Genomic DNA, 14,325 nt, shown 5'->3' with positions numbered 1-14,325 from the left:
TAAAGCATAATGGACTACTATGCATCGCATAGTAGTCCATTATGTGTCACTTACCTGACACAGGAGCCAGTGAAGTCACCGCTGTCCCCTGTAGTCCGGAGCGTCCATCTTCTCGGTGGGTCTCGGTGGGTCTCGCTGCTCCGCCGCTATCATTCGACGAAGCCGCGATGACGTCACTCCCGTGCATGCACATGTGAGCCGTCACTCACGGCAGATCGCCGTTGACAGCCTGTGTTTTGGCAAATATCTCCTTAACCGTGTAGGTTTAGGAGATATTTCTTGAACCTACAGGAAAGCCTTAATCTAGGCTTACCTGTAGGTCAAAGTGGTTTGTAAGGGTTTAAAACCACTTTAAACAGCACTAAAGTGCTGCTAAAACAAGTGGCGCTTTAGCGCTGATGGGGCTGCAGCCCCAGTGTGAAAGGGGTCTTAAGTAGTTACCCTACCTGCATTTTTTAGGGCATGAAGGATGAACATGCAAAATCCATGCAGGTAGTTTCCTTGTTAGGATTTGAACTGAGATTCCCAGTGCTGCAAGGCAGGAGTACTAGTTATTAAGCCACTATACTGCACAAACATGAGATGGAATAAAATACAGTAGAGGTGCTGGACTTGAAGCTTGGCTATCTTGTAAGATTGGTAGTGGTTCTTCTCAAATGGATCTCAGCCACTTAGAGAACACAAAGATGTGGGATGTCTCAAAGGAATAAGACACATCCTGCTTGAGTTTTGCATGAACAGAAGGGACCAAACACCAAATGATATATTCAAAAGTCCATATATCCTTTAGTCTTGACAGTAAAGTCAAACTCAGCGGTAAGAAAGTATCCAACACATTTCGGAAGTCAAAAAAGCCTCCTTCATCAGGTCTTAGACTGGTTGTTATAGTTCCAATATGGACTGCAGTTTACCCTCCTGGACAGCTATCTCAAAAAGGAAAAATGAGCAGCTGTGTGGAATTCAATGACTATATGGTGGCATTGATGGTGTCCACTCCTAAATTGATCATTTGCCAATTGGTCCCTTCTGTTCACGCAGTTGGGTCACACAACGCAACATGTTCTTCTCAATGGGGGTTCTATAGTCTTTTACATACATTTTTGCTTATATCTGACCATATGACACCAAAAACTCTCCCAGACACAAACTGTGCAACAAAGAACTCGGTTTATTGTTGTGGTAAATCAGTGTATTTTTACAATCGATATAAAAGAACGTTGGTGAAATGTGGTTTAATTAGGACAGCCTTGCAATTGAAGCTCCTCCGAGAAGTTGGTAAGTTCTTCACACAGCTGTTCATGCTCGGGATCCTGACACTGCCTATCAGTTGGCCACATCTCCAGCCAAGTGTCCTTGGTCACCATGTAGGAGAACCTGAAGGGAGACAATTGAGGCTAAACTTAAAGTATAACTAAGAGCAAAAAAACGTTTTTTTTTTCAATTTTGGACAGAGTGGAGAGGGATAAGAACACCTGTCAGGTTTTTATGGCCGTCTTTGTCCATGTAGATTCACCCTCTCTATTTGTCCTGCTTACCATTATCATCAAAAGTAAAAGAAATTCCCAAACTTTGAGTCACCAGAACAGGAATAGAGTGAAAATCTTTCAATGGGACAATAGTTTCGTGACCCCAGTGACACCCAGGAATTTCCTCTCACTTTTTGTTTTGGCTATGTACAAGATGGGAAGAGAAATCTTCCTCAATGGTACACAGATGGCAAAAAACTGACAGGGATTATTACTATATCCATAACTATACCATAACTATACTATATCCTTTACGATATCCATAATGAAGATAACGTTTTCCCTTTAGTTCTAATATAACAAATACTTTTTTGGATACCCAAAAAGATAGATTTTTGTCTTTCAACAATCACTAATGAGAACCCATTTTCTAATTCATCGGTCTCCATTCTAGTGTCCCTTTGCTTTCCTTTATCTGGCCCTTGGGGCACTGTTCCTCCCACTGGTACAAGGTTGTACTGACACCAATGATGGGTCACTATTCATCCCAACAATACAAATGATGGGTCACTATTGCTCCAACTAATACCAGTGATAGCGGTACTATTCCTTCCACTAATACCAATGATGTGATGCTATTCCTTCCACTGGTACCAATGATGGGGCACTATTACTCCCACAAATGCGAAGAAGGAGGCACTATTCCTCCCACTGACATCAATGATGGGGCACTATTCCTCCCACAAATGCCAAGGATGGGGTACTATTGCTCCCACTGACACCAGTGATGGGGCACTATTCCTCCCAGTAATGCAAATGATGGGGCACTATTCCTCTCAGTAATACCAATGAAGGGTGTACTATTCCTCCAAATAATACCAATGATGGGGCACTGTTCCTCCAACTAATACCAATGATGGGGCACTGTTCCTCCAACTAATACCAATGATGGGACACTATTCCTCCAACTAATACCAATGATGGGGCACTATTGCTCCAACTAATACCAATGAAGGGTGTACTATTCCTGCAAATAATACCAATGATGGGGGACTGTTACTCCAACTAATACCAATGATGGGGCACTGTTCCTCCAATACAAATGATGGGGCACTATTCCTCTAACTAATAGCAATGATGGGGCACTATTCCTCCCACTAACACCAATGATGGGGCATTATTCCCCCCACTAATACCGATGATGGGACACTATTCCTACAACTAATACCAATGAAGGGTGTACTCCTCCAACTAATACCAATGATGGGCAAATACTCCTCCCACTAATACCAATGATTGGGCACTATTCTTCCCACTAATACCAACCATGGGGCACTATTCCTCCCACTAATTCCAATGGTGGGACACTATTCCTCCAGATAATACCAATGATGTAACAATCTTACTAGTCCACCACTCAACTCAAAACTCAAATTTTTAAATTATTCCACATCAATCAAGTCCAGCATTTGTTTCTCCTTCAACATTGACCAAGCTGTAATAAAGAGGGGCCCCCTAAACCCCCCAAAAAGGTTGATGTTTACTAATTACTATGATCATCCGCTCAAACTAGTGGCTGAAATGTTTTCTGACCCACTTTTATGTAATTTTTATGTTGCATTGAACTGCAGCAGGTGGTTATTATTCAGTGGTATGCTGACATCAGATGGAGGTTTTGGGCTCCTACAACTTGTTTACTAATCTTTTACAGAAAATATAAGGAACATTTGTCCAGTCTGCACAAATGTGTAAGACATTTGTTCAATTAATGTTTTTTATTTTTAAAAAAGGGCCCCATTGTGTCTTTTTCTTTCCTCGCAAAACATTTAAAAAAATTGGCAGGGGTTCTAGTCTTCTCTGGCACTGTTAAAATGCATTTTTTATTTTTATTAACATTTATTCCAAATCCATCCGATACTATAAAAATATGTTTTAGCTTGACATACACTTTAAATAAGATATATATGTGAAAATAATATATTAATTTGAAATCGAACACAATAGTTTAAAAAATCAATATAAGCAGCGCTTAAATAACACTTCTAAAGTGAATATCTGTTTTTCACAGACCTACAACATAAACATACTAATAATACATCACATAAATCACCCTGCGCCAGTAGTGAAAAATATAATCCGTATAATATAAAAGATAAAGTCCATGAATTTGATGCAAAATGATGGACTTTATCTTTTATATTATACAGATTATATTTTTCACTACTGGCGCAGGGTGATTTATGTGATGTATTATTAGTGTGTTTATGTTGTAGGTCTGTGAAAAACAGATATTCACTTTATCATTTTAGAAGTGTTATTTAAGCACAGCTTATATTGATTTTTTACACTATTGTATTAGAGTTCAAATTAATATATTATTTTTACATTTATGTATTTAAAGTTGCAGCTTCACTGAAATATTACTTTTATCTGTAAGCGCAGTGGTGGGAACTCAAGAGGGGCGGATTTTTGCTTGGTTACCATTGGTCTTTCAAGATATATATGTGATTTAATATAGCTTCTCTGTCACTTACCCAGAGCCCAGGTTCCATAGATCTTTGGCAACTCCCCACACCACATAATCTTGGCCCACCACCAGATTTAGAGCTTTACGGCACTTTGCATGGCTGATAAAATTGCGTTTATCATCTTTCTCAACCACATCGGTTCCTGGTGGTGATAGAAAAATACATACATATGAAAAGTAAAGTCCTAGGCCATGGATACAACCATAACTTTTTTAAAGTATAAGCAAACCTGACCGCTAAAAAAAAGTTTTACCATGTGAGTATCATTTTAAAAGTATTTTCTACATTTTTGAATCTGCAGTTTTCATTTAAATATTAACCTGCCATCCTGCCATGCTCAGGCACCTACTGATATCTCTCACTTGTGCTCCTGTGTTGTCAGTCACCCAGTCAAGTTGTTGCACAGGCATGATCTGTTGCTGTCACCATCAGGAAGTTCGCTCTGAGAATTGCCATGTAGCCATCGCTGGAGCGAGTGCATATGGACAGGAGAAGCTGCAAGACCAGCAACGCTGATATGCAGCAGTACCAAAACTACTGTAAAGGTTACTCAGTTAGGCCTCTTTCATATGGGTCTAACTGATTCATAATCCATGGTGGATCACGTTGTAAGGAGCCTCTGGCCCATGGTTGGCAGACGATTGGGAGGGGATATGCCGTACTCACATTCTTGTTTGAAGAGGGATTTCTCACAGAAATCCATATCTACCTGACTGAAACCACATCCACTAGACCTCACAGTATAAGGCACAGCCCCATTCACCTCCATAGGGGGTGGTGGCAGGCACTATCACCCGTTGACCGTGACACTCTCTATTTGCAGGGCCATCTTTAAGTCAGGGCAAAAGGGGCAGCTGCCCAGGGCCCTGTCATTGTTGTGGGGCCCAAAGCAGCTGCCTCATACTTGCCAACTATCCCAGTTTACATTCCCTTGTCCCTTGAAGTTTTAGACCTGTGCTGCTACTAATACTGCCCAGCACTGCCCTATTGTTGTGTACAGATGACTCACCTGCAGACCTGTGTTTACATGTAAATACTGGCATTCATATGTAAATAGCAATGACATGCATGTGTAAATAGCTGAGGCCAACTGCATTGATATGTAAATAGAGGCAGCATTCATAGGTATATCATGCCCCCCTGCAGTGAGGAGAAGATGTGCTGTAACCTATAGCAACCAGTGAGCAGTATTACTGTACAGAAATCTCTAGCAGCCAATCAACAAGCAGAAATGTGCTGTAACCTCTAGCAACTAATCAGTGAGCCGTAAGGAGTGCTGTAACCTCTAGCATCCAGTCAGTAAGCAGTAGTGATATGCTGTAACCTCTGGCAACCAATTGCTGCCTGATCTGATACAGTAAACTGATTTTAAGTCTAGCTGCTATTTATTGTATGTCTCAGACAAGGTGGAGAGTGAAATTGCATGGGGGGAGGGGGGCCCTAAGAAAATTTTTGCCCAGGGCCCAATCAATATTAAAAATGGCCCTGCCTATTTGCTTTGTTTCATTCCAATGACTGTGTGTATGGGGCTGTCCAATACTCATTGACAGGTAGTTGAGATTATTTAAAGCGTGCCTCAACCTCTTGCTTTGGCTGCCTGACAGTGCCCAAATGGAAGGGGCCTTACATTTTACATTTACTTAAATTTTTAAACCAGTCCTTGGGTCCATCATTGTGCATCAACTATGAGGGTATTATAGTCTGAGGCCTGAGGCTACAACTATTACTTTATGGATAGTGTATATACAGAAGTTCCTATTTTATTCATTACCTGGTTTTATGACAAGTGTAATGGTCATCACATAGGTAAAGTAGTTGTCTTCCTGCTTGATTTGGCTGAGTGTTGTCCTGTATACTGTTAACACACAAAAAGAAAAATAATGATTTAAAGTATCTTACACCACATTTTGATGCATTTGATATTTTACTGAAGTTATCCCTTGTATGTACCCTTTCATCCTACCGGTCATACTTGAATTATCATCTGTCCAGGATTCTGGTGTTGCATTTCCTATTGCTGTAGTTCAGCTCTTTTTACCAACCTATGGAATTCACCAGGCTCTGTTGGAAAATACCCAGCTACCACGTTTTTTTTTAGCACAGTCATCTCTCTAATGCAGGTGTGCCCAACCTTTTGAAGAGCGAGGGCCACTTAAGGGACTTGGTAACCGGTCGCGGGCCACAATGAGCGGAGCGCTGGATTGCATGTCCGCGTCCACTCTGCATTTGCAGAGCGGACACGGACGCAGCCCACGATACTTTTTAGCGGATGGTATTGGAGGTAAAATACATGTCGGTTTATGTCTGCCACTACTTAGAGGTGAATTGAGGGTCCAATTGGTTGGATTGTCGGACTGACCGTGTGAAAGGGGTCCAAGGCTGCTTTCACACTGATGTGCTGCGGTTTACCCCCACTATGTGTGCAATGCAGTGAACCTTTGGCTTTCCTGCAGTTTGCAATAGACTTCTATTATATTCTGCAAGTTTGGTGCACTTTCAGAAAGCTCGCCAAACTCACAAGTAATAATAGAAGTATGTGGCTCAGTGCAGGTAACCTGCAGGTAAACTTCTCTGCACCTGCAGATCAGTTTGAAAGCAGCCCAGTAACCACTGCAGAAAATATATGGCCATATATATACTGTGAGTTTAGTAATAAACTGACCTTTAATAACAGTATTCTTTCTATTCTATCCCAGAGCAGGAGGTCGTGGGCCACATCAGAGTGCTCCGCCACTGGGCCACTGGGCCACTGGTTGGGCACCCCTGCTCTAATGTAAGGCCATTTTTCCAACAGGTATTAATGTTCCTTGACTTGTATGTGCAGTTGAATCGAGTTATTGACCACTGACCAGTATCTGCTAAGTGGGCAGTTGATAACCCCTGTTGAACCTTGACAATTGGCCAGAAAGTGCACAATGGGTAGACCTTTCATTTTCACCCCATACTCCTCCTGGTCAAAATTTTCACACCCTACAACCAGATTAAACCACTGTTCCCTTACATATAGCTAATGACTCCAACTGATGGTTTTCATCTGATCATGTACAACTGAGCTTTGTGATCAGCACAAATATGGCCATTGGCATGTGATCAGGGCAATTCACCCACGCTGCTGTTTTGCGCACATTCTAAAATTGTATCATGCAGAGATTCCTCACAAGACATCTAGAACATCTAGGGACATTATTCTTTTAGTGAAAATTCTAATGTATAGATTTTTACTCTGACATACACTGGATCATTGGAAACCAAGTACTGTAGAGACTCAGGGTTTAGTGGCACACAAAGTCCAGTCTAAAGCCCCATACACACTATCAGTTTTTCTGCTGAGTTTTTCCTTCAGATTTACCAAAACCATATAATATGAGGTCAAACCTTAGGAGTTTCAATTTGTATGCAATCAGGCAGGCCCTTGCACTGCATAGTTTTGGTAAACCTGAAGGAAAAACTCAGCAGAAAAACTGATAGTGTGTATGGGGCTTAAGGGGTCTATTAAACAAAGTTTTTACAGAACTTTCACCAATTAGAAAATGATTAATTCAGAAAAACATTAAATGTCCAATGCTTGTCAATTCAGTGCAATATATGCCGCGTACACACCTAGCCGACTATCCGACGGACTTAGTCTGGCGGACTTCACGCCCGACTGTCCGTCGGACTTTCTGAACGAGCTACTTGCCCACACACAGCACTTTTTCAGCGGACTAATATGGCGTACTAAGTCAGCCGTACTATCCGCCCTACTTTTGAAATGAACGGACTCGCCCACACACGCGGAGGAAAGTTCGCTCATTTCGAGCACGTCTCCAGGTAGGCGGGGCCCGCGAAGGAGACGTCGCTGGCCCTGCCACCTGGTATGGACTTAAAGGGGAACCCCAACGCTGAAAAAAATTGGCGTGGGGGTCCCCCCAGGTCCACATCAGACCCTTGCCCGAGCACGCTACCCGGCCGGCCAGGAAAGGGGGGGATGAGTGAGCGCCCCCCCTCTGAGCCGTACCAGGCCGCGTGCCCTCAACATGGGGGGTGCCTTGGGGAAGGGGGGCCGCCCCCCACCCAAAAGCACCTTGTCCCCATGTTGATGAGGACAAGGGCCTCTTCCCGACAACCCTGGCCGTTGGTTGACGGGGTCTGCGGGCGGGGGCCTTATCGGAATCCGGGAGCCTCCTTTAATTAAGGGGGCCCCTGGATACCGGCCCCCCACCCTATGTTATTAAAGGGGGGCTCCCGGATTCCGATAAGCCCCTTGCCCGCAGACCCTGACAACCAACAGCCAGGGTTGTCGGGAAGAGGCCCTTGTCCTCATCACCTCGCGGCCCCCCCTTCCCCAAGGCACCCCCCATGTTGAGGGCACGCGACCTGGCACGCGGCCTGGCACGGCTCGGAGGGGGGGGGGCGCTCGCTCGTCCCCCCCTTTCCTGTTTGGACAAGGGTCTGATGTGGACCTGGGGGACCCCACGCCGATTTTTTCGGCATTGGGGTTCCCCTTTAAGCCCATACCAGGTGGCGAGGCCAGCAACGTCTCCTTCGCGGGCCCCGCCTACCTGGAGACCCACTCGAAATGAGCGGACTTTTCTCCTGGCGGGAAAAGTCCGTTCATTTCAAAAGTACAGTGGACTGGCATACACACGGCCGGATTGTCTGCCAAAATGCGAGTCCGGCGGGAAGATTGGAGTGCAAAACTACTTTCTAAGTCCGTCGTACTTTCGGGTCAAAAAAGTATGCCGGAGGCTACACACGGGGGGATTGTCCGGCGGACTTCAGTTTGCCGGACTTTTCCACCCGATTGTTTGATCATGTGTACGCGGCATAACACTGGCTACCATCAGCGAGGGCTTGGGAATCCAGGGAAAAGTATGGAGTTTGGTCTCTGGTGTTCAAGCAGACCTTCAGCCCTTGCCACTACTACTCTGATAACTTCTACAAAATGTGTAAGTAAATCATGGTCAACCAGGCACAACCACACTCGTCCATGATATGTAAAGTTATCATGTTCCTGAGACAAAATCACACAAACCAAACCAGCAGGTCTGTGAAGGTTCTTATTTATCCAGGTCATGGTATAGTTAGTCACAATCAGTTGGACTTGTTCTGTATTTGTTCAATATTAAAGAACAAGTCAAACTGAATGTGACCAACTAGTACTATGAGCAAAAATCAGCAGGCACCACCCTTTCCTCCTCTGAGGCCGCGTACACACGCGCGGACTGTTTGCCCAACCTTGTTCGTCAAACAGTTTCGGCAAACAGTCCGCTCAAAATTTGCATGAGCGGACTTGCCCACACACGAGCGGACTGTTTCAGCGAACTGTTTGCCAAACAGTTCGCTCAACTTTTGAAATGAACGGACTCGCCCACGTAAGGAGGAGGCAAATCCGCCCATTTCGAGCGCGTGTACAGGTAGGCGGGGCCCGCGAAGGAGACGTCGCGGGCTCCGCCGCCTGGAATGGGCTTAAAGGGGAACCCCAACGCTGAAAAAAATCGGCGTGGGGGTTCCCCCAAAGTCCACACCAGACCCTTGTCCGAGCACGCTACCCGGCCGGCCAGGAAAGGGGGGCGAGCGAGCGCGCCCCCCCTCCTGAGCCGTACCAGGCCGCGTGCCCTCAACATGGGGGGTGCCTTGGGGAAGGGGGGGCCGCGCGGCCCCCCCACCCCAAAGCACCTTGTCCCCATGTTGATGAGGACAAGGGCCTCTTCCCGACAACCCTGGCCGTTGGTTGTCGGGGTCTGCGGGCGGGGGGCTTATCGGAATCCGGGAGCCCCCTTTAAGAAGGGGGCCCCCGGATACCGGCCCCCCACCCTATGTGAATGAGTATGGGGTACAATGTACCCCTACCCATTCACCTGTGAAATAAAGTACAAAAAAAAACACAACACAGGGAAAAAATATTTTATTGCACAGCTCCGGGGGTCTTCCGTCTTCGGGGGTCTTCTCGCCGGACTCCTCCGCTATCTTCGTGTAGCACTTTTACTAGCGGAGGAGGCCGGCTTTCTTCCTCCCCGCCGCTGGCCTCTTCTCCCGACTTCGGGGGTCTTGTCCCCCTCTTCGGTTCTTCTGCCGGGCCACCGCGCCTTCTTGTAGCTCTTTTGCAGGCGGTGGCCCGGTCTTCTGTCGCCGCTGCCTTCCGTTCTTCTGTCGCCGCCTTCGGTTCTTCTGCCGGGCCACCGCGCCTTCTTGTAGCTCTTTTACAGGCGGTGGCCCGGTCTTCTGTCGCCGCTGTCGTCGCCGCCGCCGCCGCCTTCCGTTCTTGTTCTTCTTCTTGTTCTTGTTCTTCTTCTCCTGGAGATGTTGACTCGACGAGCTCTCCGGCCGGAATGCCAGGGACACGCTCCGCTGCCACTTATATAGTGACAATGGGGCGGTGTCACATGGTATATGTCACATGGGTTGGTCACATGGTGACCCCGCCCCCTTACGATGTCATAGTCCCCATGTGACATCAACCCATGTGACCAACCCATGTGACATATACCATGTGACACCGCCCCATTGTCACTATATAAGTGACCGCACAGCGCGGCTCTGGCATTCCGGCCGGAGAGCTCGTCGAGTCAACATCTCCAGGAGAAGAAGAAGAAGAACAAGAAGAAGAACAAGAACGGAAGGCGGCGGCGGCGGCGGCGGCGGCGGCGGCGGCGGCGACAGAAGACCGGGCCACCGCCTGTAAAAGAGCTACAAGAAGGCGCGGTGGCCCGGCAGAAGAACCGAAGGCGGCGACAGAAGAACGGAAGGCAGCGGCGACAGAAGACCGGGCCACCGCCTGCAAAAGAGCTACAAGAAGGCGTGGTGGCCCAGCAGAAGAACCGAAGAGGGGGACAAGACCCCCGAAGTCGGGAGAAGAGGCCGGCGGCGGGGAGGAAGAAAGCCGGACTCCTCCGCTAGTAAAAGAGCTACACACAGATAGCGGAGGAGTCCGGCGAGAAGACCCCCGAAGACGGAAGACCCCCGGAGCTGTGCAATAAAATATTTTTTCCCTGTGTTGTGTTTTTTTTTGTACTTTATTTCACAGGTGAATGGGTAGGGGTACATTGTACCCCATACTCATTCACATAGGGTGGGGGGCCGGTATCCGGGGGCCCCCTTCTTAAAGGGGGCTCCCGGATTCCGATAAGCCCCCCGCCCGCAGACCCCGACAACCAACGGCCAGGGTTGTCGGGAAGAGGCCCTTGTCCTCATCAACATGGGGACAAGGTGCTTTGGGGTGGGGGGGCCGCGCGGCCCCCCCTTCCCCAAGGCACCCCCCCATGTTGAGGGCACGCGGCCTGGTACGGCTCAGGAGGGGGGGCGCGCTCGCTCGCCTCCCTTTCCTGGCCGGCCGGGTAGCGTGCTCGGACAAGGGTCTGGTGTGGACTTTGGGGGAACCCCCACGCCGATTTTTTTCGGCGTTGGGGTTCCCCTTTAAGCCCATTCCAGGCGGCGGAGCCCGCGACGTCTCCTTCGCGGGCCCCGCCTACCTGTACACGCGCTCGAAATGGGCGGACTTTCCGAGCGGGAACAGTTTGCTCATTTCGAAAGTAGCCTACACACGGGCGGACTGTTCGCTCAAACACAGTTTCAGCGGACAGTTTTTCGGAATTTCCGAAAGACTTTGTCCGTCCAACTGTCCGCTGAAACTGTCCGCTGAAAGCCCACACACGGGCGGACTGTCCGCCCAAACACTGTTCAGCGGACAAGGTTGGGCGAACAGTCCGCCCGTGTGTACGCGGCCTAAAAGTCAGCTTCTGACTTGTCCAGAAAAACCCCCAGTGGTGATAAAGAGTGCACATTGAGAGACAGACCACCTTGGCTCTTCTCAACCTTTAAGCCCCTGTACACACGGTCGGAGATTTCGACAACCAAATCCGTCGGATTTTGTCTGTTGGATTTTGTCCGTCGGATCTTGTCCGAAACTGTTGCATACACACGGTCGGACTAAGTTGTCGAAAAATCCGATCATTCAGAACGTGATGACGTAATTTTGTTACGATGGGACTACGTTCAGGCAAGTAGCCAATAGCTTTGATGTAGGAATTTGATCTGAGCATGTGTGGCACTTGGTCCGATCAAAATTCTCTACACATGATCGGAGTATGTCCGATCGAACCAGTTGGTCGGAAAATATTTCCAACAAGTTGGAAAATTTGGTCCGACGGATATTCCGACAGAATCAGTCCGATGCATACCAAACACAGTCGGATTATCCGACAACACGGTCCGATAGGACACATTCCGACGGATTCTCGACCATGTGTACAAGGGCTTAGACTCAGCTACATTCACTGTTTGTACTCCTATTGGGGGGATTTCTTTTCATTTCCTGTTCTGGTGACTCCTGTGTAAACACCCCCAGGCATAGAGAAGTACTGTAATAGAATGACAGTAGCATTTTAGAATTGGTCCATAATGTTGAGCTGGCCATACACTAGTAGAATTTCATTTGAACTCTTTTGTGCCAGCAAAGTCAACTTATGCCCCGTACACACAAGCGCAAATTCCACCAGAAAAAGTCAGATGAGAGGTTTTGGTTCGAAAATGCGACCGTGTGTATTCTCCATCTGTCTTTTGCTGGCGGAATTCCAGCCAGCAAAAGATTGAGAGCAGGTTCTCAATTTTTCGGTCGGAAAATGTTTAGATCGGAAATTCTGATCGTCTGTACCAATTCCGATGCGCAAAATTCCTACGCATGCTCGGAAACAATTAGACGCATGCTCGGAAGCATTGAACTTAATTTTCTCGGCTCGTCATAGTGTTGTATGTCCCTGCATTCTTGACGGTCGAAAGTTCAGCGAACTTTTGTTTGACCATGTGTATGCAAGCCAAGCTTGAGTGGAATTCTGTCGGAAAAACCATCCAAAATTTTTCCGATGGAAATTCCGCTCGTGTGTACACGGCATAATTGTATTCAAAATCCCTGACAGGTTCTGCTGAGAGGGTTATACTCTCCTGTTAGCTCCCATGTCCTGTTCCATAGAACCATGGTTTCCATACATTTCACTAGGGATGAGCCGAACACCCCCCGGTTCGGTTCGCACCAGAACTTTCGAACGGACCCCACGTTCGTTACGAACGTTAGAACTCCATTGAAGTCTATGTGACTCGAACGTTCGAAATGGAAAGTGCTAATTTTAAAGGCTAATATGCAAGATATTGTCCTAAAAAGGGTTTGGGGACCTGACTCCTGCCTCAGGGGACATAGGTCAATGCAAAAAAAAGTTTTAAAAACAGCCGTTTTGGCGGGAGCACTGATTTTAATGACGATTAAAGTGAAAAAAAAAGTGAAATATTCCTTTAACCCCTTTCAGACCGGACCATTTTGCTGGTAAATGACCAGGGGTCTTTTTACACTTTGGCACTGCGCTGCTTTAACTGGTAATTGCGCGGTTATGCAATGTTTTACCCAAACAAAATTTGCGTCCTTTTCTTCCCACAAATAGAGATTTCTTTTGATGGTATTTGATTGCCTCTGCGATTTTTATTTTTTGCGATATAAACGTAAAAAGACCGCAAATTTTGAAAAAAAATGATATTTTCTACTTTTTGTTATTAGAAAAATCCAATAAACTCAATTTTAGTCATACATTTAGGCCAAAATGTATTCAGCCACATGTCTTTGGTAAAAAAAAAGTCAATAACTGTATATTTATTGGTTTGCGCAAAAGTTGTCACATCTACAAACTAAGGTACGTTTTCTGGAATTTACGCAGCTTTTAGTTTACGACTGCCTATCTCATTTCTTGAGGTGCTAAAATGACAGGGCAGTACAAAACCCCCCCAAATGACCCCATTTTGGAAAGTAGACCCCCTAAGGAAATTAATAAGTGGCATGTTGAGCCCATTGAATATTTTATTTTTTTGCCTCAAGCGATTGAATAATGACAAAAAAAAATTTTTTTTTTTTTTACACAAAGTTGTCACTAAATGATATATTGCTCACACATGCTATGGGCATATGTGAAATGACACCCCAAAATAAATTCTGCTGCTTCTCCTGAGTACGGGGATACCACATATGTGGGACTTTTTGGGAGCCTAGCCCCGAAAACCAAGCACCGCCTTCAGGCTTTCTAAGGGCGTTACAGTTTTGAAGGCCATAAAATGCCAAGATGGCACAAACCCCCCCCCCAAATGACCCCATTTTGGAAAGTAGACACCCCTTAAATTTAGGGGTACACTAGTGAGACTAGGTAATAAATGGCGGGTGCCCTGAAACTATAAAAAAATAACTAACCAACCAGCGTCACCTGTAACAGTTATATGGTGATCACTGGTGAAAGGGTTAACTAGGGGGCAATCAGGGGGCTTTATGCGGTAGTATATGGGGGTCCCTGGCGCTATAAAAAGCTGCGGCGAACCTA

General features: G+C 46.5%; 1 protein-coding gene across 1 annotated transcript in view; it reads right to left on the bottom strand.

The window, feature by feature from the left end:
- Positions 1–1,148: 1,148 nt before the first annotated feature.
- The window catches only part of LOC143961248 (venom factor-like), a 205,025-nt gene continuing 191,848 nt past the window's right edge, over positions 1,149–14,325 (bottom strand). Inside the window, exons 39-41 of the mRNA XM_077470483.1 lie at positions 5,766–5,849; positions 4,001–4,136; positions 1,149–1,374 (exon numbers count right to left, since the gene is read on the bottom strand). Of these exons, the coding sequence (XP_077326609.1) occupies positions 1,233–1,374; positions 4,001–4,136; positions 5,766–5,849 (362 nt within the window). The 3' untranslated portion in view covers positions 1,149–1,232. The remainder of the gene's footprint in view (positions 1,375–4,000; positions 4,137–5,765; positions 5,850–14,325) is intronic.

This window comes from Lithobates pipiens, unplaced genomic scaffold, assembly GCF_037356315.1.
Source record: "Lithobates pipiens isolate NorthernLeopardFrog02 unplaced genomic scaffold, aLitPip1_a1.2 Scaffold_8, whole genome shotgun sequence".
NCBI classification, from domain to species: Eukaryota; Metazoa; Chordata; class Amphibia; order Anura; family Ranidae; genus Lithobates; species Lithobates pipiens.
This window is presented reverse-complemented; position numbering and strand designations above follow the sequence as displayed.